The sequence below is a fragment of the Camellia sinensis genome, chromosome 4 (genome assembly GCF_055761805.1).
Source record: "Camellia sinensis isolate YWXY chromosome 4, ASM5576180v1, whole genome shotgun sequence".
Classification (NCBI taxonomy): domain Eukaryota; kingdom Viridiplantae; phylum Streptophyta; class Magnoliopsida; order Ericales; family Theaceae; genus Camellia; species Camellia sinensis.
The window spans coordinates 161416478-161442072 of record NC_138964.1 but is presented as its reverse complement, the minus strand read 5'-3'; the positions used below and the strand labels follow the sequence as shown (position 1 = coordinate 161442072).

The 25595-nt window shown below is 34.3% G+C and overlaps 1 protein-coding gene across 2 annotated transcripts; it reads right to left on the bottom strand.

The window, feature by feature from the left end:
* Positions 1-2099: 2099 nt before the first annotated feature.
* LOC114257777 (zinc finger protein CONSTANS-LIKE 16-like) lies at positions 2100-24737 on the bottom strand. 2 transcript variants are annotated; one of them, XM_082866736.1, is made up of 5 exons: positions 24597-24737; positions 23140-23301; positions 16205-17160; positions 15237-15445; positions 2100-2401 (listed from the first exon to the last, which is right to left on the bottom strand). In XM_082866736.1, exons 3-5 carry the CDS (start codon positions 17123-17125, stop codon positions 2398-2400), a joined length of 1134 nt encoding a protein of 377 aa, XP_082722862.1. In that variant the 5' UTR covers positions 17126-17160; positions 23140-23301; positions 24597-24737; the 3' UTR covers positions 2100-2397. The 2 variants fall into 2 exon arrangements, with proteins under 2 accessions (XP_082722862.1, XP_082722861.1); XM_082866735.1 differs by lacking the exons at positions 2100-2401; positions 23140-23301; positions 24597-24737 and having other exon boundaries at positions 14712-15445; positions 16205-17230.
* Between the last annotated feature and the right edge of the window lie 858 nt (positions 24738-25595).

The window sequence follows — 25595 nt, the reverse complement described above, 5'->3', positions numbered from 1 at the left end:
CACGAATACTTCTATTGGGGAGTCGCGGTCGTATTCGTACTTATATCGAATATCCATACTCTTTGAATACTTCTAAATATGTATTCGGTACTTTTTAAATGTATTCACAACTGGAAATCAATTTATTTTATATTGAATAAACATTGGATATTTTTTGAATATTCTCATATTGCTTTTAGATCTTGGATGTGTATCCGGCACTAAATTTTCATTTTCTTTTTCATAAATCTAAGATCAAAGCACAACTTAAGATTTTAAGTATTTAACCTATCTTGAAACTATAATGTGTTATTTCTTGTATATGAAATTTGGTCCAAGTTTGTAACCACATAAAAAACTTGAATCCTTTTGTGTGAATACATTATAAATTTGAAATTGAGAATTATAGTAGATATAATTAAGGACAAATATTTTTATTACAAATAGACAATGACAAGATTAGCATTATATATATGTCCCAATATTTTTTTTATATTTTTTTCTATAATAACATATTTGTATCACGTATCATTATTCATACTTCTTAAATCTCAAATAGTTGAAAGCAACAACATTTTTGCTATTTAACGGTGTAAGTTGTTGTATATATATATATTCAAGTTACAAGTGTATTTTGATTCATTTTATAATTTTGTTTTATAAGTAAAATTATCAATAAACTCACATTCATTCACTTTCAAATAAATTATTTTTTAGATAAAAGTTATATTCATTCACTTTCAGATGAATTTGCTTCAATGTGTTGCTTCAACATTCATCACTTCAAAAGAGGATCAATATGTCAATTCGAGTGGCCTTTGATTTATGTCCATGGAATATAAAATAATTCATATCTTTAACATATCAATTGAAATATATTTTTAGACCTCCCTATGAGTTTTATCCATATCATTGATGATATTTTATAGTTTTGTCACTATTTTTTGGAATGTATTCACCAATCAAGCTGATATTAAATTCTCTTAATTTATCTAGTATATCAATATTTTTGAGATTTTAATTAATTAAATATGTGATATGTAACTTCATGTCATTTGGTGGCATCTCATCGTCACACTATAATTCTTGCTATAATGTAGAGTTTCTTAACGTGCAAGAACTTTTATCCTATTGTGAAATTATGCTTGTTAGTGAAGTCGTCTTGGATTAGTGAAGTATGATTAGTACTATACACTTCACTGCGCAATAGCAGATGTTCTTGGTTGGTTATTACGGTAATTTATTAATGTAAACTCTAATGTATGTGTATATGTTTTTATTTTTATTTTTTACCGCAATTGCGTTGTACTATTCTCTTGTCTAAATATAATAGAACTGGTGTGAGCTACACGTAATGTGTTACAGTTTTTTATGAGAATGGCTTGTCTCCAGTTGAGATTTCAACTGAATCAGATAGTTGAGATTTCTAATCAAGAAGAGTTATTAAACGAAAGACTCTAATATGGAAGAATCATTAAACATAAGACTCTTATCGGCAAGAGTCTTTAAAAAAATTCAACTAGGCTATATTTTCATAAACTCTTACCGGTAAAAGTCTTCCGTTTAATGATTTTTCCCATTCAAAATTTTCAACTATCTAATCCAGTTTAACTTTCAATTGGAAACGAGCCAAATTCTTTTTTTTATTATTTGTGATTGAAACTTTTTGCTATTATTTATGTGTGTGATTTATTATTTCACATTGATAACATCTTCATCTATTTAATAATGCTATTTCCTTGTCAGTTCATTTTTTCTTTGGTGGTCTGAGAGCAATGATCCGTTTCACTTAATAATTTACAGATTTCATATATTGTATCTTAAAATATTAATACAAAATGATAAATTATACTATTGAAAAAATTTCTACCTTCTTATCTTAACTTTTAATATAATTGTCAATATTATATTAAAAATACATATTAACGGTGAAACCTATTATGCTATTATTGTGGTGTCACGATCAAAATCCGCTCTTATAAGTTTAGCGACGTAATCGACCAGCAATCCGTAATTACCAAAGCCCTACTTCAATAATAATGACAAAAACACAATAAAAGAGGCTGGCGGAAGCTAATCAATAATAAAAAATACCGTTCAATGAGCTGTGAGAACTTAAATGTGCAAAACAACTCTCAAATATTTATATATGCACATAAACACTTAAATCTATAAAACACTTATATACAGAATAAAACACAAGTTAGGGAATTAAATCCCATAATAAAAAATAGTACAAACAAAAGTCATAGATCACTCTAAATCACTCTCGCCACTTGACTGATTACAAAAGGGTCAGTCTGACCCACCCAATAAGCCTTTACACGTGTTGGCTTGGAACCTTACAGTGAGGCGCAATAATTGGCTTGACAAAAACAGGGTTTGGGTCGACACCGCTAACTCTGATCCGGTACCCGATCACCTACATACATAAAATAAACAACGAGTTAGAGTCCAGTAAATAACAACTGTGTAAAGGGGTTATGAATGATGTCCTTACAATAATTGAAACAGTCAATTAATCAATAGATCAATTTCTCAATCAATGTGTCATATCATATCAATCATTTAAATTCATAATAGTCATATGTGGTACATCCCATAGCAGAACAATCAATAGGTCTTACAGATCGAACAATCATTTGATGGCCATCAATACAATAACAATAGTTTCGAGAATTGAAATTGATAGAGATCTCTGTAACAATAACAATAACAATAGCAATAACAATATGCCATGGATGTTACGAGTACAATTCAGAAAATAGGACAATCATTCATCAGTAAACATTATCATTTCAGTAAAACAACACATGTTTATCAATCAGAAAATAATTATAATGGAACATAACTTTACAACAGTGTTACTCACAGTGGGCTCCCTGACTATGTGTATAAAATGCAGCGTCTGACCTAAACAAGTAAAGTCAAGCTCAATTCAATTACAATCTTGTCATTCAGTTATTCAATCAATCCTATTCAGTTCGGTACTTATATCTATTCAATTCATTTGCTTCTTACTCGGTTTCTATTCATTACTTAACCGTTTGGTTATAACTTTTGTTCTTTAATTTCTTTCGTACTTATGATATGAACATGAATGCAAGTGCACATGAAAACACTTTAAAACTATACAAACGAAGGCGTAGAAGGTGGGAAAGTAGAACGAAAAACAAAACTGAAACTGCTCTAAGAGCCGCACGTGCGGGGGCACTGGCCGCACGTGCAATTATTTTAGTATGCAAGAAAAAATAGGGGAGGCTCTTTCATACGTGCGGGGCCTCAGGCCGCATGTGCGGTCTGGGTTCCATTTCTTGTCCGAAAATGCTCTTGTTTTTGGAAGGCACTCTTTTGCAAAACCAACCTTATTTTCACATAACTCAATCCAAAAATCCATGAAAATAACCTTGAACTAGAGTTTCTAACATCAAACACAAATCATGGTTGTAAAGCAACCTAAATTTTCATATAAAAATAATCAAACCTTTGAATTGAGATGTATATTTATAAACATACTAGTTTAAGTGCCAACTCTTCAAATCTCATGAAATTTCCTTTCAGTTTTGAAGACTCATGCATAAAGTGAAGTGTACAAGAATAAATTTTCATGAAATTATACATGCATGTTGAGCTATAAGTTAAATTCCTACAATTCATCCTTTTTAAAACTCAAATGATTACATAGCACCATTTTACATCCTTAAACTTCTAGTTAGGCAAGATTTCCTCTTTAATTCAACTCAAATTCTAAAGGATTATGAGTGAAACATTCAATTTCATGAAATTGGTGAAGAATTCATACCTTAAGTTGATGAATTATGAAGAATTTAAGTTTTCTTTCACTTCCTCGTATTTGTCTTCTTCTTAGGTGAGCTCTCAAGGGTTTTCTCTCCTTCTCTCAACTTGACTCCAACATTCTCCACGATCACTCTCTCTTTTCCCTTAATATTTGATGAATAGCTTAGGAAATATAATTGAGCTTTAATCTTCCTAAACCTTGATTAATTGTAGGTTTAACTAATTTAAATCTAATTCACTCAAATTAAATTCATCCTCATCATTTTCTGACTTAAATTAAACTAAAATTAATTGTACTAGTGTGAATTAGGCTCTAATTGCCTATCCCAATATTTAATTCTATCTTATTAAAATTACTGAATCAGACAAGGTTATTTCATCTCTTTACATATCTATTCACAATAACACTACAATACAAATTAATGCAATGCATAAAACACATTGCACATAATTCACAATTAACACATAATCACATAATTAACACTAAACACACAATTAATATAATTAATTTATTTAATTAAGGAGGTGATTGTCACATGTGGTGACAAATCTGATAAATACAAATTATTATTATTGAAATGGTGCCAACTTGCCCAATTAGACCATGAGTGTTAAATTATATATATATATATATATATTTCTTTGGTTTTGTTTCATTTTAACTATTTATATCTTTGCGCTTAAGTTTTCTAACCTAAACGTAGTAAAAAAAAAAAATTATTAGCATATTACCTCCCTAAATATTGTCAAAATGGTAATGTTAAATGTATAATATTTTGACAATGTCATTAAGATACATTCAGACCATTGCTTATTTATGTGCATTAGATGTCTCACAATCACACCATTGGATCAAAATCCTCTTTTGGATATGTTGAGTTGGCACAAATATATTACTAAATCTTTTATCAAATCTCATATATGATGTTGGTTATGGGGGCAGTGATTATTTTAGGACTTGTTACTGTTAGAAATGGTTGGAAAAAATTTCTGGAAAACAGAATTTTTTCTTAACTTTGGTCAATTATTTAGGTGGGACCCGTACGTCAAAGTTGGCGGGTTTAAGTGGTAACGTATTCTATGCCGCGTTGTGATTCACGTGGTATATTTGGTTGCTCAAAACCATTATCGAGTGAATGGAAAATTGAAACCAAATTGTGCTCCATGGAAATAGAGTTTTGGTGGAAAATCCTTAAAAGTTTGAATAAGGATTGTCCCACATTGATTTGGTGGGAAGTTTTGAATGTGTTTATAAGGCTTGGGATTGGAACTTGGGTTGTGTCCCAAGGGGTACCCAAGTTTTGTAGAAAGGGAGGTTATGTGTTAGACCCATTGGACCCAAAAATCACCACACGCGCGCACGCCACCATCCGATTGGGCGGGTTGGGCTTGTTCGGTCCAATACTAATCTTTTCGAAAAAAAAAACATTTGGATTTAATTTTATTTTTTGAAATAAAATTTGTCCAACTGTCCAGAATTCAAATTAATTCCGGAATTAATTTGTTCCGATTTTTCTCTACATTCAAACAGGTCCCTATGGTTTTTATCTGTTTGAATTTTGAACCCAACAGATTTAAATCTGTTCATTCAAAACCGAACAGGTTTCATACCTGTTCAAAACGGGTTTGCACCTGTTTAATTCAAAACCAGCAGCCACCAATCCATCTATAATAGGCAGCCCTCATTTGATGTTTTCATTCAATAATTTTGTCCTAAATATTGTCTGCCTTCTCTTCATTTTTGCTGCATTATTTCCTTCTACGAAAGAGTGTAAATACTTAGTGTTTTCGTTGTTCGAATAAATTGTAGTGCTGCATTTATTCATTGATAGATCATTTTATCCTGGGAGATAGACGTCCATATTCTGAATGCACCGTGGAGAGGACGAATTTGTCTTAAGGACAGAACATCGAACACTGGACTTGATCAGAATATTATTCAAGAAATTAATCAAGTAAGTTGATTATTTATTTTCTATTTTATTTGTTTATTTAAATCAGATTTTGATTTTGTTTTTGTAACAAAATAAAAATCTGTTTTTATTTATTTTATTTTATTTTTCTGGTTTGATTTTTGTAATCAAACAAATTCTCTCATTTCCTTTATTTTTTTTGTATTCTAGTGGTCGTTAAGTACACAACAAAATTTAATTTATTTAAATACAGTGAAGATTGTCGAACAATCTTAAGACAGATTAATTTTTTGTGTCTTCATTGTATTTAATTTTCTGTGTTTTCACAAAGTGATATTCTGGTTGAAAAATACAAATAGTAATTATAAACTATTTGACAGATAGTAGTAATATACTGTCTATTTTCTTTGACAATTAGTAGTAATATACTGGTGTCATTAACAATTGTAGAATATTATTTGGTGTTACAGAAAATTATTGTGGTATTTTATTTTTCTAGTTTTAGTAACAAGGAAAATAAAATTATTTTGTGTTATAATTTATTTTTTAGTTTTAGTAACTAGAAAATTAATTTGTGTATTGGTTTTTACTGATTTTGGTAATAAGATATTATGGCTACTGCAACTGGAAGTGGTACTCCAACTGTTACACCAACACCGGTCCTTATCCAGAACCATGTTCAAGTACCAATAAATCATGGAGAAAAATCTGAAAAATTTAATGGTACTGAGTTTAAAAGATGGCAGCAGAAGATGCTGTTTTATCTTATAACTCTAAATTTGGCCCGGTTTCTCCGTGAAGAAGCTCCAGCACTTAAAGAGAGTGAAAGTGACCGGCAAGTTGTTACTGCTGTAGATGCTTGGAAACATTCAAATTTCCTATGCAGAAACTACATCCTCAATGGCCTTGACAACATACTGTATAATGTTTACAGCCCTCTGAAGTCAGCAAAAGAACTGTGAGATTCTTTGGAGAAGAAATACAAGATAGAGGATGCCGGTACGAAGAAATTTATTGTCGGTAAATTTTTGGACTTTGTTATGGTAGACTCCCAAATGGTAATTTCGCAAGTTTAAAATTTTCAAATAATTTTGCATGATATTTATTCAAAAGGTATTTCTCTTAGCGAGTCTTTCCAAGTCGCTGCTCTAGTGGAAAAGTTACCACCGGTTTGGAAAGATTTCAAAAATTATTTAAAATATAAACGCAAGGAGATGACTGTAGATGAGTTGATTGTAAGATTGAGAATTGAGGAAGATAACCGAAAGGCTGAAAAGAGGAATGAGAAAAATCCCATTGAATCCAAGGCTAATGTGGTTGAACAAGTTTACAAACCACATAACAAAAAGAGGAAGTTTACTAGAGATGGTCCTAAACAAGGCGACAATAATGGCAACAAGAAGTTCAAAGGAAAATGCTATAATTGTGGCAAAACTAGACATCGAGTTTCTGACTATCGCCGCCCTAAGAAGGATTGCGGAATTACAAGCAAGAAGACTACCAATCAAGTCAATGTGATAGAATTAGATTACATCTCTGACGGGGTGAATGGCATCAACCTCTCTACTGTGATGTCTGAGACTAATTTGGTTGGAAATCCCAAGGAATGGTGGGTTGACACTGGGGCAACTTGTCATATTTGTGCAGACAATAAGATGTTCATTACCTACAATGAGACTGCAAATGGTGAACAATTTTTCATGGGAAATTCTTCTATTTCTGCTATGGCTGGACAAGGAAAGGTGATCTTGAAGATGACATCAGGGAAAGAATTGACCCTCAACAACGTACTGCATGTACCTGACATCCGAAAGAATTTGGTTTCTGGCTCTTTGTTAAGTAAAAATGGTTTTAGGCTTGTATTTGAGTCTGATAAATTTGTATTATCAAAGAGTGATATGTATGTTGGTTAAAGGATACATAAGTGATAGTCACTTCAAATTAAATGTAATGACAGTTGTACCAAAAGTTGCTACGAATAAGAATAACACATCGTTTGCTTATATTCTTGAATCGAATTTATGGCGTGGTAGATTAGGACATGTAAATTTTGATGCTTTGCGTAGATTAATTGGTTTGGATTATATACCAAAGTTTGAAATTGATTCTAATCATAAATGTGAAATTTATAAGGCTCCATTTAAATCGGTTGAAAGGAAAACCGAACCTCTAGAATTAATTCATACAGATATATGTGATCTTAAATTTGTTCAAACTAAGGGAGGCAAAAAGTATTTCATGACATTTATCGATGATTACACAAGATATTGTTATGTTTATTTACTTAGAAGTAAAGATGAAGTCTTAGAAATGTTTAGACTCTACAAAACAGAAGTTGAAAATCAACTTGGTAAAACCATTAAAATGGTTAGAAGTGATAGGGGTGGTGAATATGATGCACCATTAAATGAATTTTGTGCACAACATGGCATTATTCACCAAACTACAACACCTTATTCTCCTCAGCAAAATGGAATTGCTGAAGGAAAAATAGAACCCTAAAAGAAATGATGAATGCTATGTTACTAAGTTCAGGCTTACCACAGAACTTGTGGGGAGAAGCAATATTGTCTGCTAATTATGTTCTTAACAGAATACCTCACAAGAAAACCAACAGCACTCCTTATGAATTGTAGAAAGGTCGACCACTTTCCTACAAATACTTAAAAGTGTGGGGGTGCTTGACAAAAGTTGAAGTTCCTGTTCCTAAAAAGACCAAGATTGGACCAAAAACAGTAGATTGTGTCCGGTTTATCGGGCTTCGATGAGGAGTCTATGTTGTCAATATTGTCTTGTTTTTCGAATTCTAATATAAATTTCAATTGTTGATTGTGCAAAAGAGGCCTTTTCTTCCTCACAGCGCATTCTCTGCCATTGATTCTAGCACACTGGAACCCCTCATAGTAAGAGTGAATAGGCTTACACCGGTTAATTGAAGACTTTCCTATTTTTAATGCAGCAAGAACGCTCACTCTAACAACGGCGCCAACGGATACTATCATAGCTAATTGAAGTGCTAGTACAGCAACTGCGGTTAGTAATTGCCAGTCTTCTACCACCGGTTAGAATACCCAGATCTCCTCAACGCAGACGCTCTTGGCATAGAAGTTCATTTTCGCTGTTGGTCTTATCGGTGCTTTAGCCATATCTGTTGTTTGCCTTTGCCTACCTACTGTTGGTGTAAGCGAAACCAGTGTTACTGCTATTGAATACGCTCTTGGGAATATCATAGGCAAGAATGAAGCCAATGCTGGTGATTCAGGAAGTTAATCAGAAGAGGTTGTTCAAAACAAAAAGGGATTGACCTAAGCTAACTCACACCTGGAACTCCTTAATCAGTTAATCCGGAAGTGACTTCGATACCTTTCCAAGAGTCAGTAGCTACCTTGAGAACAAGAGTTCAAGCATCATCCCTTGAAGCTTTGAAGACAAAGGCAATCTCGAAGAGAAGCAAAGAAATTCTACCCTTTGAAAGCATTCCAATAGCAGCTGATTCTGTAACCTAGTCTTTCCTTGTAACCTCTATCCTTGTAATGCCGACTCAGATCCTTCCTGGTCTGGCTATATCATATCGCCTTCACTCTACGGTCTTTCATCAATAGTAGCCCTTATTCCTTCAATGGCAGCAACAGGGGATATTGCCGTTCTATAATATAAGATAATATCGAAGTCGAAGGGCAAAAGATTCTATTCTTCCTAACCCCAGAGAAAAGAAGTAGAATTTAGCTTACGCCGTTGGCTACTCTACTACACTATGAAAAGCACCAACAGTGATAAGGCCTTTAAGTGCAGCGACAGGGGCGACATCTCTATATGTTGATAGATACCTGCGAGAGTCACTCGCTTCTTCAAGCCCGGAAGTGAAAGAACTATCTTCCCTTAAGCCAGGTCTTTCTTGATTGAAGATGTCACTTGCTACGATTCCGAACTGCTGTGCACCTGTCCTCTTTTTTTAGCGAATAATTCCTACCTATTTCCCTTTCGACAGGTATGATCTTCTCTTCTAGGAGCCCTGCCTCCAACATCGCTTATTCTGCCTTGTCTCTATCTCTATCTAAGTGAATTTCTTCTTCATTCGATCGATTCATAAGACCTCCTATTTGAAATGGCAAAAGAAGAAGGAGAACTCCCAGCTCTGGAGCTGATTGAATGATTCTTGTTCACTGCTAAGCTAATCGTTCTGTCCTACTTGACTCTATTATGATACCTAACCCTAAGGTGAGAATCGCTAGCTCTTAGACTTGCTCTGGCTTGACGTTGACTCTTTCCAGGTATGATATTAAAGTAACTAGGGTTAGGGAGGGTGGCATGGATTTTGATTCGGATTAGAAAGAAAGGAAAGAAGAGACCCTCAATCAATGCTTTCGGGTTTATTTATCCTATCGCACCGAACCCGAACTAGGGCTATGGTCCCTTCTTCGCATATGAGCTTTCTGGGGAAGGCATGAGCGTAGGGAAAGGGAAGAAGTCAGTCCTTTAGAAGAGTTCTTTCTATCTCTTTCTTAATCTTCAGTAAGAGTCAGTTGATGAGAAGCCTCCGCCAAAATGTGCTTTCGCGAAAGCCTAAGCCAGTCCCTGGATGGTGTAAGTCCTTACTGTTGAAGAAAGCGAGAACGGAGAGTACTAAACTGATAGAAGACTTCCACTTGTGGCTAATAGTCTATATTGTGGGGAACATTTCCGTTTGTGAAGAAAGTGCATTCCTAGGCTAAGGAAAGGTAGTGCAGGATCGGATGACTTTCCAAGAGAGCCCTACGCCTTATGACGAAAGGGGAATCGGCCGATAAAAGAAACCTTCGCGCCTCCTTGGCTAGGAATCACAAATTGACATAGATGATAGAGGTAGAGCAGACGCTGTGAATAGGGCTTACTCATTTTCCTTAGCTTCACTCTTAGAGCACTTGCCCTACCTAAGAACAAGCCGGGTAATCCCCTATCTATTTCGCTTTCTAGCCTTGTACTGATGCACACATCTACCGGGTCTCTCTCTGAGCAAGGTATTTTAGCGCACACGAGAGCTAGAAAGCTTTCCTTAAGATAATTCGCCCATACAATAGAATAGTAGTTATGCTCACAGTTCATTGGTTATGCTCAGAATAGTAGTGCATATCGGTTTTTGACTTATAAATCAGAAAATCCTAATATAAATGTGAACACTATTATAGAGTCAAGGAATGCTGTGTTTTTTGAACATATCTTTCCTTACAAGAAATGATAGGAATTAAGTTTACAGAAAAGAACTTATGATTGTACACAAAGTTAAGAGACTAATGACAGTCAAACACAAGAGACTAGTAATGGTCTTGACCAACAGGATTTAACTGATGATGAACCAAGACGAAGTAAGAAAGTGAGAACATCAAAATCCTTTGATCTAGATTTTCTGACATACCTGTTAGAAAATAACTTCAAAGCTTTAAGGAAGCAATGACAGGTCCTAAAGCACCTTTGTGGAAAGAGGCTGTTAATAATGAAATTGAATCCATTATACAAAATCATACTTGGGAATTGGTGGATCTTCCACCTGGTTCTAAACCTCTTGGATATAAGTGGATATTCAAGAGAAAAATAAAAGCAGATGATTCAATAGACAAGTATAAAGCAAGACTTGTAGTAAAAGGTTACAGACAAAAGGAAGGTCTGAACTATTTTGACACATATTCCCCTGTGACAAGAATAACATCCATTCACATGCTTATTGCTATAGCAACGTTGTTTAATTGAGAAATACATCAAATGGATGTTAAAACAGCTTTCTTAAACGGTGATCTAAATGAAGAGATCTATATGGAGTAACCTGAAGGGTTTGTAGTACTGAGGCAAGAAAAGAAAGTTTATCGGCTTGTAAAATCACTTTATGGATTAAAATAAGCACCTAAGCAATGGCATGAAAAATTTGATCATGCTATGCTTACTAATAAGTTTAAGATAAACAGATGTGACAAGTGCGTCTATGTTAAAAATACTGACCAAGGATATGTCATAGTTTGTCTTTATGTGGATGACATACTTGTCATTGGAAGTAGTTAAAACATGATCAAATCAACTAAGCAAATGCTTAATAAAAGATTTGATACGAAAGATATGGGGATCGCAGATGTTATATTAGGAATGAAAATTACTAAAACATCTGACGGATACGCGTTATCTCAATCTCATTATATTGAGAAAATTCTCGATAAATTTATCAAGAATGATTTGAATGTAACTAGAACACCTGTAGACATTAGTCTTTATTTATCGAAAAATAAAGGTAATGCAGTGTCTTAGTTAAAATACTCTTAAATCATTGGAAATGTAATGTACATAATGAATTGTACTCGTCCTGACATAGTTTATGCAGTCAGTAAATTGAGTAGGTACACTAGTAATCCCGGAAAAAACCATTGGAAAGCGATCATTTTGGTTCTTAGATATTTAAGATTTACTGGTGATCTTGATTTGAACTTTACTCGATATCCAACAGTACTCGAAGGTTATTGTGATGCCAATTGGATACCGGATACTAAAGATTCAAAATCCACTAGTGGATATGTCTTTACTCTGGGAGGCACTGCTGTTTCTTGGAAATCCACGAAACAAACATGTATTGCACAATCCACAATGGAATCCGAGTTCATTGCTTTAGACAAAACAAGAGAAGAAGCAGAATGACTTCGTCACTTCTTAAAAGACATTCCAATATGGCCAAAACCTGTGCCAGCTATTTGCATTCATTGTGATAGTCAATCTGCAATAGGCAGGGCACATAATCATTTGTATAATTGTAAGTCACGACATATTCGTCGTCGACATAATACCGTAAGGCAATTGCTCTCAAATGGAATAATCTCAATAGATTATATAAAATCTAAAGAAAATATTATGGATCCGTTAACAAAAGGTTTGACTAAAGAGCAAGTGCATAGTTCATCGAAGGGGATGAGATTAAAGCCTATTACATAAGAGTCATCATAATGGTAACCCTACTTATATGACTGGAGATCCCAAGAACTAAGTTCAAAGGGATAACTAAGTTATGTGTGGCTCCCCAGAAATCACCAAGGGATTAAAATTCTTTACCTATTCCTATGGTGAGAGTGATATCTGCAACATGTGTTGTCTGCAAGGGTATAAGGATAAGCTTTGCTTTTAATGATTACTGATATCTTGATTAAGGCATAAAATCAAGACGAGTATAAGAAGATACTCACAATAAGAATCACCTATATGAGTGTCGAACTGGGGCCGGTTTTATGAGAATGAAGAGGCTAAATTCTCTAGAAGCACTCATAAAAATCAGGAGCGTTCAAGGCCAAAATGAACACAACAGTGAGAACCACAATGTGTTAGAAGATATTTTGTGTGAAATCTATTGTCTTAGCTTACACAAACGGCTGAATAATTCAAGGTATCGCGTCCATTGGTTAGCTAGTAAGTTCGATAGGTTATCACTAGGGAAGGTTCAAGGCCGAAAGCTACCTATCATGATGCAAGATATTTTCGACTTATACTCTTTTGACAAATTCTGCATATTGTTGCATTTTCGTTGTCATCAAATTCCATTCATGTAGGGGATTGTTAGAAACTGTTGGGAAAATTTCTGGAAAACATAATTTTTTCCTAACTTTGGTCAATTATTTAGGTGGGACCCGTACGCCAAAGTTGGCGAGTCTAAGTGGTAACGCGTTCTATGCCGCGTTGTGATTCACGTGGTACATTTGGTTACTCAAAACCATTATTGAGTGAATAGGAAATTGAAGCCAAAATATGCTCCATGGAAATGGAGTTTTGGTGGAAAATCCTTAAAGGTTTGAATAAAGCTTGTCCCACATTGATTTGGTGGGAAGTTTTGAATAGGTTTATAAGGCTTGGGATTGGAACTTGGGGTGTGCCCCAAGGGGTACCCATTTTAGAGAAGGAGGTTATGGACTAGACCCATTGGACCAAAAAATACTACATACGCGCGCGCCGCCGTCCGTCTGGGCGGGCTGAGCCTGGGTGTGGGTGCATGGTGTGTGGTTGGGTTGTGCTTGTTTGGCTCAATACTAATCTTTTTGGACCAAAAATATTTGGATTTAATTTTATTTTTTGAAATAAAATCTGTCTAACTGTCCAGAATTCAAATTAATTCTGGAATTAATCTGTTCCAATTTTTCTCTACACCCAAACAGGTCCCTACGGTTTTTATCTGTTTGAATTTTGAACCCAACAGATTTAAATCTGTTCATTCAAAACTGAACAGGTTTCATACCTGTTCAAAACAGGTTTGCACATGTTTAATTCAAAACCAGTAGCCACCAATCCATCTATAAATAGGCAGGCCTCATTTGATATTTTTATTCAATAATTTCGTCCTAAATATTGTCTGTCTTTTCTGCATTTTTGCTGCATTATTTTCCTTTTAAGAAAGAGTGTAAACACTTAGTGTGTTCGTTATTCGAATAAATTGTAGTGCTGTATTTATTCATTGATAGATCATTTTATCTTGGGAGATAGACGTCCATATTCTGAAAGCACCGTGGAGAGAACGAATCTGTCTTAAGGACACAGTGTCGAACACTGAACTTGATTAGAAAATTATTTAAGAAATTAATCAAGTAAGTTTATTATTTATTTTCTATTTTATTTGTTTATTTAAATCAGATTTTGATTTTGTTTTTATAACAAAATAAATATCTGTTTTTATTTATTTTATTTTATTTTTCTGGTTTAATTTTTGTAATCAAACAAATTCTCTTATTTCCTTTATTTCTTTTGTATTCTAGTTGTTATTAAGTACACAACAAAATTTAATTTATTTAAATATAGTAAAAATTGTCGAACAGTTATAATGTGTGGGCGTGGCATTAATGCTTGACAACCCATTTTGTTAGCGCTTATGGTGCAACCCCTCACGCTCATCTGTCATTTAGTATGGAGTTTTGTGATGCCTAGTGTATAACGAAATAAAGTTGCACTTTCACTTCTACCTGTGAGTTTTGGTGAGATGGCAAATGCTTTCTAAATTTGCATAATGTTAAGATTCAAACAACCCAACAACAGGTCCAATTTTCACTGAGTTCATCAAACCTTCAAAGTATGCAGTCTAAAGTTACTTCCATTTATTGCATTAAAGGCCATTAAAAGCCGAAGTAACACATTTCCAATTTTGCCAATAATAAATACAACAATGCTAGGTATCATGAAAAGTATTTCATGAAAATGGTCATGAAAGATTTGTGACCTTTGGATTACACTTACAATAAAACACCACACACTAATTAAGATAATCTAAAGATCATAAATTTTTCATGATACTTTTCATGACAAAATTTTCATGATCTCTAACATTTCTCTAATAAATATAACAAAGCAAAAATTTGGCAAGTAGACCATTATTTGTTGTTGATGAGGTAAGGAACAGCAATGTTAGGTAATCATGAAAGTTTTGTGATCCTTGAATTACACTTAGAATAAAGCACCACATACTAATCAAGGTAATCCAAGGATCATAACTCTTTCATGATCATTTTCATCAAAAAAATTTTCATGATCCCTAACTTTTCTCGGTAAAGAAAAGCAGACCTTGCAAATGCATAGGAGGACCTCTTGACAAAGCGACCCTTCATTCTGGGCCTCTTCTCTGCATTGAGTTTCCTAACTTGGTACCTTATCTTCTTCGAGAACAACCTTGTCCCTCTCTTCTCTCTGTACCTCGTCACTCTCGCTTCTCTTCCTCCATCCCCACTTCGCTTTCCTCCACATGGATGTGAATAGTCCCTAGGGCACCAACCCTAAAAAATTTAACACAAACATTGCAATTTAAAATTAGTTAATTGTCATAAGCATTCTATTGAATAATGATAAGAATTTTGTGATCAGCAGGGATTGTATGTCCCACTCTCTCATCATATTCCAAACACAGTATCTATCAAAAGTTCAGAATTATAAAGACAAATTCTATGATGAAGATAATGTTTAGAGGAAAAGAGACCGGTGCTATAGTTGAAAGAGTGTTTGGAACAAAAACAAGAGAGAGTGGGAGCATCCGCTGTCAAATTTAGTTTAATGTTTTGAACAAAAACAAGAAAGACAGGGACTAAGAATCTGTTGTCAAATTTTATTATGTTTAATTTTCAATTTAGTTAGTAACTTTAAACAACTCGTTGAAAATTTTAATATGGCTAAGTATATACAAAGAATTAATATGTGAAATTCTCGTCAAGAACAATGTTCTCGTAGCAATTTTGTAATTAAAAACTATCTAAACGATTTTTTTTTAATTGTGAAATGATTTTTATAATAAAACCACATCTATTCAATTTTTGTACTATGAATGAATTAACCGGTGTATGCCTGACTTATTAACGATTCCAATTTCATACAAACGAATCCAAACTACGAAAAGGTTTTTCGAGCTAGCTTTGTCTTGGCCATTGTAGCACGTGTGTCAGCCCATGGCTTAAGAATATCATTACTCCTATACAAAAGCTAGCCATGGATGATGAACCAAAAATGTATATATGTGCTTCTATAGGGGAGGGAGAGCATACCATGAAGTCCGGCCAACATTCATTGGGGTTGAACTCTGGTCGGATTCCATTGGTCCAAGGAGAACCTTGACAAGCCCAAGCACTCATTCCAGCTTCATAGTCAAGACTCAAAATTTTCCTCTTCACTTCTTTACATCCACCATTCACCGCTGCTGTCTCCATTGCCTCCACCACCTTCTCCTCCTCTCCGTTCGCCGGCGACTCACAATCAAAGTTCCAATCTTCATCTTCAATCTTCATTTTCCTTCTCTCCAAACACATCTCCATACAATCTTCTTCTTCACAATCTAACAATCTCAACCCCTGAATCCCACCTGAGTCCTCATCGTTTCCTGTTCCTAGCAAGCTCTCAACATCGGCTGCAAACTCTTCAAGATCCATACCTGATAGAAGAAACCCATGAAGATTATCCAACCCATCGCTCAACAAAACATCGAATTCAACCCCCATAGTAGTTTTAGCAATCTCATCATCTTCGTTTGATGCATTACAGAGTTCTGCATCAAAAGGGTCGAAGATTGGGACGCGATATAGAAGTTGTTCTTCGTTCTCACCAGGCGAAAACGAAGCCTCTTCAATCCCAATCTCCGGGACTAGAGGAAGAGGGTTTGTGATTTTTTCTTCCTCTTCCTCCTTTCGTGGTTGCACCGTTTTGGCATGGCGTGGGGTTCTAGCCTTACGAGTGAACCCATGGTGCCAAGTCGGTGCTGCTGACCCAACGAGCTTTGGCTTGATTTCGAGCCAATCCCTTTCATGCCTACTAGCTAACTGGTTTGCTGAATGCACCGATGAATCACAAACTTGGCAAAGGAAAGCATCATCAGCGGCGCAATACCATTGAGCATGTGTACGCAGACAGGTTTCGCAAGCTCTGGCCGTCTTGCCTCCAACGGCATTTGCAGTTTTCTTTGTAGTGTTCATGGATTAATTGAAATGTGAAGGAACAAACTCAGAAACTGAAAAAATGAAATGTAACCACTATTGAGACTTGTCTTCTTATTCAAGGCAACATCAATTTTAAATATCACTCGATATGTGTCAAGATTTTAAACTTTTAATGTTGATATTTATTGATATTCTACTCGATATTATCCACTATCAATTAATATATAATTGTATTGTTAACACTAATACTGTTATTTAGAATAAGGGCAAATTATTAGGGCTGAGTAAGGAATTTTTAAAATTCGTAATCTGATCCGATAGGTTTGGTTTGATTTTTTGAATCCGTAGTTTAGTTCCGAGTTGAAAAATTAAAAATCTATAATCCATGGATTGGTTCCGGATTGAACCCCATGGTTCCAGATTTGAAGTAATCCGAACCGTATACAAATAGCTATAGTATTTTCTCTTATTCCATATAAAACCTAAACCTGCATAGAATCTTCTTTTATTATTTTTATTTGTTGGTTTTTAGTTTTAATTTGTAATGGTCTAAATACTTATGTGGAACGAGTTTCTTATGATTGTTTAAATTCTAAAACAGTATGTCGCTATTATGGAAAGACATGTTGATATTGTGGAACTAATATAATGCCATGTTTATGTTTTTATGAAATTAAAATATTCTATATTTTTTTTTGTTATTTGATTATGTAAATATGTGGTCCTAAAGCGATTCAATTCGTGTTTAAATGGATTGGTTCGAATTGGTACCATGATTTAAAAGGATTTGATGGGTTTCAAATTTTCAAGAACCGTAGATAATGTATTAGTTCTGGTTTTATCTCAATTTGGACCATGCTCACCCCTACAAATTGTAGTGCTAGTTCTTGTACTTTGACTCGTATCATTTTGGTAGCTTAATTTTGTTTCAAATTGGTCATATTATTAATTACAGTTGTTAGCATTTTTTTAATAGCAACATGATCTATGTATTACATTTTTAGGGATAAAATTATAAACTTGATTAATTCAATGATTTAGTTTCAACCAACTTAGTAAATATTTTTTTTTTCAATTGAGCTAAATTAATTCAAAAATTAAAATTAAATCAACTAAATCTATAAAGATTAAAATCACACAAATAACAAAATATAGAAATTACGAATGTAATATTCCATTAAAACAATGGGAATAAATGGTGCAATTATTGTAATGGGTATGTGACCCACGAATAACGCTTTTGCTCTTTTGTTTTGCCCCAAGGTTGCTCTCTTTTGAGCCTTAGAAGACCCATGCACTTTTGGTGGTTTCCTACAATGGAAGATTGAGACTTTTGGGACCTATATGACTTGTCAGTTGTTCACTGGCTGAATTTGTGATGTTTAATCTTCATTTCTGCATTCCTATTGGCCATCCGTCTGTATTAGGGATAACTTGTGGGCCCAATGTAGGGTTGGCCATGCATGCTCTTGGGGTCATGACTCATGACACACTTTCACCCCCATTAAACTTGAGTAAGACCCTCTTGGTGTTTTGTACCCTTTGTTCAATTACTCCTGTTAGAACATTAAGTTAGGCGTTGTTTGCTAACGGTTTTTTTTTCCTTTCGTTTTTATGGTTTCTAGAAATTTATTATAAACAAAATTGAAAATTTTGAAAATAAAAAAAATAAAAATATTTTTATTTATTTTGAAAATAATTTTATTATCTCCTCTCTCTCACCACCCATGTTTGATTAATTATAATGAGAGGAAACATGTGGAGGGGGTAATGGTGGCTAGCTGGTGAGAGGGGGTTGTTGGAGTGGCCAAAGGAGGACGAGGGCGGAGGCCGGTGAGAATGAATTTTGTTGAAGTGAAAACATAATTTTTTTTATATTTTTTATTTTCTCAGTGTGTTTGATTTAAGTTTTTTAAATTAAGTTTTTTGAAAATTGATTTTTTTATTTTTCATGTTTTTTTGCTTTTAGTGAATATTTTTAAAATTTTAAGCATTTTTTTACTTTTTTAAATGCACCTTACTCAGATGTATTTAAAAAGTAAAAAAAATTGTGAAAACATATTTTAAAAAATTAATAAATACATAAAAATATGAAAAATGTACTGAATTTTTGTATTTTTTAAAATATTTTTAGTATTTAGTGAATTTTTTTAAATGTACTGAATTTTTGTATTTTTTAAAATATTTTTGGTATTTAGTGAATTTTTTAAAAAAAATTTCACAAAATTATACTTTTTAAGTTTATTTATGTTAGGTGTGTCTAAAAATAAAAATAAAAAATTGCTTAAAATATTAAAAAAATTAGTAAAAACAAAAAAATACAAAAAATAAGAAAGTAGAATTTTTTGAAAAGCATTTTTAGAAAACTCTAACCGAGCAAACATTTTTTGGCGACATTTTTCATTTCTAGTATTTAATTTTTTTGAAAAAAATAAATAGAAAATGAAAACATTAGCAAATAAAGAAATCTTCTTGCTACAATTGGTCGTGTCTATCACAGAATAAAGTACGACTCTCTCTTGGTGTTTTTGTATACTTTTTTTTATCAGCAAAGAAAAATTTCATTAACAGCATGAAATTAAAGGTACAGGCAGATGACATGCATCGAGAGAGATTCGGAAAGTACAGAATACCCCTACTACTACTACTCGCATCCATACAACCATCCCCTTGGCCTCACAAAATTTTTTTTTTTAAACAAAAAAGTTAAGAAGAACTTAACTATAAAACAAAATACAAGACTCCCCACACAACCCGAACCCAAACTAAACAAAACAGCCAAACTAAACAGCCAAACTAAACAAAACAACACCCAATGTTGCTGCACTCCCATGCTGCTGAACAGCCAAGATCCACGCACGCCACCCAAAGCCCACACCTCTGCTGACTCAACATCATCAGCCCCTACCTCTACTGACTCACCATCATCAGCCCCTTCTTCCACTCTGCCGTTGCCCCTTGCGGACTCACCTACCACCTTGCTCCTGCCGCCATCATTATCATCCACAATGGTCCGTCTCTACACTGGTACACCAACCTCCTAACCTATGAAACCATCTTTTAACTCCATGCTAGCAACCTCTTTTAACTCACACTGCCAGCCGAGCCACCCATACCCAGAGCAGAACCCAAACCCACTGCAGATCCAAACCCCAATATCTTCTTCTTTCTCACACCCACGGCAGCTCCCGTGCTAGCCAACCTGCTGCTACCAACCACGCCACCCATCTGAACACCTACCGAGCACTCAATGCATCGGAACACACCCAACGCCGAGACCCCCTTCCACGCCAATACCCGCTGCCAACTCCACTTCTCCACCCCTATGGTCGAACACACCCAACGCTGAACACGAACACACCCACTGCCAACTCCAGATCCATGGTCGGACACCTCTGTTCCGAACCAAACTCCGAACACACCCACTGGATACAACTGGATGAAGTACACCCCTCAAACACCTACTCGAAAAGGAGCGCTCGAATGGAATCTTAGATCTGGATCGAAGCATCTCCATAGATCCGAACCAACATTCATCCCTCAAACTCCCACTCGCACAGGAGCGCCCGAATGAAACTCCTAACCAGATTAGAACAACCTCTATTCCGGTCCAAAACCGACCACCATCTACTCTGTTCTAACCCCTATACCAAGCACCCCCTGGTGAAAACAAAACATACAACTCCAAAGGGAGCTGGACCAACAACACCGAAACACATCTAAGTGGGAAAACATTGTGGGAATCAAGTTATTATATGGAAAAAACAACACACAAACAGAAGAGGAAGCTGGACCAGCCGACCGCCATAGCCAAAGGCGGCGGCCGGCCAGCCAAAAGTGAGGCCCGGGGGTGGAGGTTTTTAGTCCTTCAAATTCCTTGTTTGTGGTCCCATTTATTCAGTTGCTTTCATCTCTTTCCATAAATCTATGGCATCAGAAAAGTATCCAAAAAATTGTCATGAATTTCAAATCAATGATGTAAGTTGAAAATCACTGTTGTGCACACTATAACAAATAAGAGTTTTACAAATTACAATAATACATAGATAGTCAAGAAGATTTTTTTTATATACTTTTTTGATCAGAAGATAAAAGGAAGAGAAATCTCCAAAAGAAATAAACAGAAACGTATAGCTGGACTTATTAGCAACTTTCTGTTCATAGAACTGCTTGTAGGATTAGATGGATCAATCACCATAGGCATATCAGTAGATGAAGATGGGTAAAGAGATGGTGAAGAAGCTGGTGAAGCTATGGTGTGAATCATATTGCCTGCATTGAAAGAATTAACAATTAGAGAAGAAGATTGACAACAGTTTTTCAATCATCTCAAAGTTTTGGGAAACTATTAAGGGTTAATTACACTTTTAACACCCGCCGCTTAACCTAACTTTCATTTTGATACCTATTATTTCAAATTGAGTAGTTTGGTCCCTACACTTTAATTATAGTTTCAGTTTGATCATTCTATTTAAATTAGAAGCTAAAATTAATAATTTGAAACACTTGTCAGTCTTCTAAAGTATATACATAGGGAAAATTAACAAAAATTTGAAAAGATCGAATTGAATCCAGACTTAAAAGTGTAAGGATCAAATTATTCAAATTAAAATTATAGGAACTAAAGTAAAATTTGAGTCAAATTATAGAGTTGAAAAGTATAATTAACCCAACTATTAATTAATTACCTGAGCAGTGAATGTAAGAAGAGTTAACTAAGCTGCAAGACAAACAATAAGGAAATTAAGAAGTTAATAGTGCTTCGAAGTGATGCAAATCTGTTTGGTTTAGTTTTTAATAATGCTAGAATGACCATTGTTAACTTGGAAGTCCTATTTAAAAGAGGATAAGTCTATTTAGTCCCACAACCTTTTGAATACTCTCAAAAGTCCACTACGTGTTTTTGTTCTTTATTTTTCTCTGTATTCGTTTTTTTCTACCTTTTTCTCTTCCTGATTTTTGGTGACGACCATACCTTCCTTATTCTCTTTCTCTTTCTAATATATAGTCACCGGTGACCAACAATCGTCATTACTTGGGGTTCACGGGCAATCGCAGACCATCGACTATTTACTTTACCCTCACTAACGACGAAAGAGACGAGTTTCTGGCAAAGAAGATGAGTAGATTTACTTAGATCTGATGTAAGTAGATCTATATCAGATTACATCAGATTTGAGTAGATCTATATGAGTTCTGACTAGATCTAAACTTACTTTTCAATTTGATCAATATTGGAGATTATTTGCTTAAACCCTACAAAAATTGAAAAATAATATATACTTTTTCACATTATTTTAATTTTTTTCTTTCAGTTTATCAATATTTAGCACATTTTGCTATATTTTTTCACTATAATTTCTTCATTTTTTTTCCAACTATATTTTGGACATTCCAATGAGTTTCCGATAATGTTTCTTGATGATGTTCAACAAACATTCTGGACATTCCGGTGACTTCCAGTGACGTTCAGAACATTTCGACGAACTTCCGGCTATACTCCAGTGACTTCCTGGTGATGTTAAATATTCTGGCAAGTTTCCAGTGACTGTTTGATGGAAGTCCGACGGTAGTGGAATATAGCAGCGTTTTTAAAGTTAAAAAAAAAAAGAAGAAGGGATTTTTTAGTAATAATTAAAAATATGTAGGATTAATTAATACAAGTGTTTTATTTTGAGAATAGATGAATTTTAAACTTTATATATGAAACTTATTGGTAAGTGTCCCTTTATTAATTTATATAACACTACTCATATTGAATTATAAGCCCAAATGGCCTTTTTTTTTTATTATTTTTATTTTTTATTTTAAAGTTGGAGAGAGTGATTTCGGCTCCTTTTCCAAATCACCCGGAAAGAAATATAGTAATAAAATTTATCCATAAGAATAGTATTCATCTGTCTTGATTCCGATCCCCCTCATTACATAGTTAGAATGAAGATGCCCATTTTAATTTTGATTTTTAATAATGTGTTGCAATTTTACACATTAGAATGACGATCTCTATTCTGATATGCCAAGGAAATGATGTAAATCCGGTTTGGTGTTACCTCTTGTAAATTTTATGCTTGAAATGGCCACGGTAAACACATTCATTGACACTGCAACCAAATGTTGTTGGCCTCTCATAAGCGTCGCCAATGAAAAGATTGGAACCTTTGCACTGTAAATTAGGGCAAGATTGCTCAATCCCTGATGGTGAACATTGCAAGCTGAGATCAAGTGTATCAAGTTATATCCAATGTACAATCATGAATAAGATAAATGGGTAAATTATGATCGTACTCCCTATATTTTGGTCATTTTGTTATTTTAGTCCTTATAATTTCTTTTAATTCAATTTGATTATGAATTTATGACTTTTGTCTCACCTTGATCCAATTGATTACAATTCTTTGTAATTTTTTTTTTATGAAAAATACTCAAAAAGTGTCACATGTCATATTTTACTCAATTCTGTGAGTTAATTTTAATCAATTTAGTAATAATTTTTCTTAAAAAACACTAACAATATTATCAATTGGACCAAGTCGATACAAAATCTAAAATTAAGAGTCAAAATTGAACCAATTGAAAGTATAAGGGCCAAAATGACACAATGAGTCAAATATAAGGACTATCGATGTAATTTACCCAAGATAAATTAAACTAGTATATGAAACAACAATTAGTTACAAAATCGTGTTTGTTTGTCGCATTAAATGAAGGGGAAAAATGTGAGAAATATATTGGCTCCTTTTAAGTTTTTAATCCTGTCTTTAAGTTTTTAGGTCATTGTTTGTTTGTCACCGTATTATAAAATTTTAGCTAGCCTTAACACTGGTATAAAGGATTAAATAAGAAGAAGAAGACAAAAAAGAAATATTAAGTAATACCATAGAAATTGTGATAATTAGAAGGATTAGGCATGTCCAAATTAATTTTCTTGTTTATTGAACTATCAAAATTAATTATATTCTCTTATCACGTCCTAACCAAATATAATATATGACTCTCTCATAATTTCATCATATATTCAATCTATCATTTCATCTAATCTCTTATTATAATTTATCACCCATCATTTTATCAATAATCTCTACATATCCAATCTTATAAAAAAATAATTGGGTAATCAAAGTCAAACCTTTTAAAAAATGATATATAGACCGATAATTTTATCTTTTAAAATTTAAAATGGACCCATTAACAAAAGTTGTTTAAAAAAATGTCATATATATTTTGTATGTGATGATTTTATGCCATCATAATATAACTGTAACTTGGCCATGTTTGTTTGGGCGGACTGGATTAGTATTCCCATGACTAATAGTCCTAGGACTACCAATCTGTTGGATTATGTATCCTATCTTAACTAATAGTCAAGTTTAAAATAATTAATTCGTACTTCAATTGTTTAACCAAACATCGGATTAATAATTTTATTGGACTATTAGTCCAATTCTAAGCTCATGTCCACCCAAACAAACATGGCCAAAATGTATTAGAAGTTTGGTGGATTAATTACCTGAGATCACTGTGTTGGTCACAGCTGCATTTGACATAGTTATTGGCTGTGAGAGTGTAGGACCCATTTGGAAGAACGAGACTCTCATTGTACCATCTTAAATTTGCTGATGAACATGCTGTACATACACACAGTTGACAATTAATTTGTAAGATAAATTGATAGAGAGAGAGAGAGCAAGTGCATAAATGAGATATTATTGATTTGTTGATTTACAATAGATACACACACTCCTTCATATATAGGAGATGGGAAGATGCTAAAGCTATACAGATACCATCATAGGAAAGGGACAGAAAGGAAAAGCAGCCGAAAGCACAATGCCACTACTGCCACTAACTATACATTAATCTAATCTATGTATATAGATTATATATATTATCTATGTAGATATATTATATATATTAACAGCCCCCCTCAAATTCAAGGAGGATAGGTACTAACCAACTTGAATTTGGAGAGAGTAACAAAACAGGAAAGTAAACTGATAAATAAAATAAAATAGAATAGGAGACACTGTATGGTTGTGTCAAATTGTTGTTGAAGACACGGTATGGTCGTGTCACACCGTTGTAGCAGATAATGTCTGAATCAATGTCGGGACAGTTTACGGGGTCATGCCGGACCAATGTTGAACCTGACCGGAATCAATGTTGGGACAGTTTACGGGGTCATGCCGGACCGTTGTAAAAACTGATCGGAATCAATGTCGGGACAGTTTATGGGGTCATGCCGGACCGATGTTGAAGCTGACCGGAATCAATGTCGGGACAGTTTACGGGGTCATGCCGGACCGTTGTAAAAACTGACCGGAATTAATGTCGGGACAGTTTATGTGGTCATGCCGGACCGATGTTGAAACTGACCGGAATCAATGTCGGGACAGTTTACGGGGTCATGCTGGACCGTTGTAAAAGCTGACCGGAATCAATGTCGGGACAGTTTACGGGGTCATGCCGGACCAATGTTGAAACTGACCGGAATCAATGTCGGGACAGT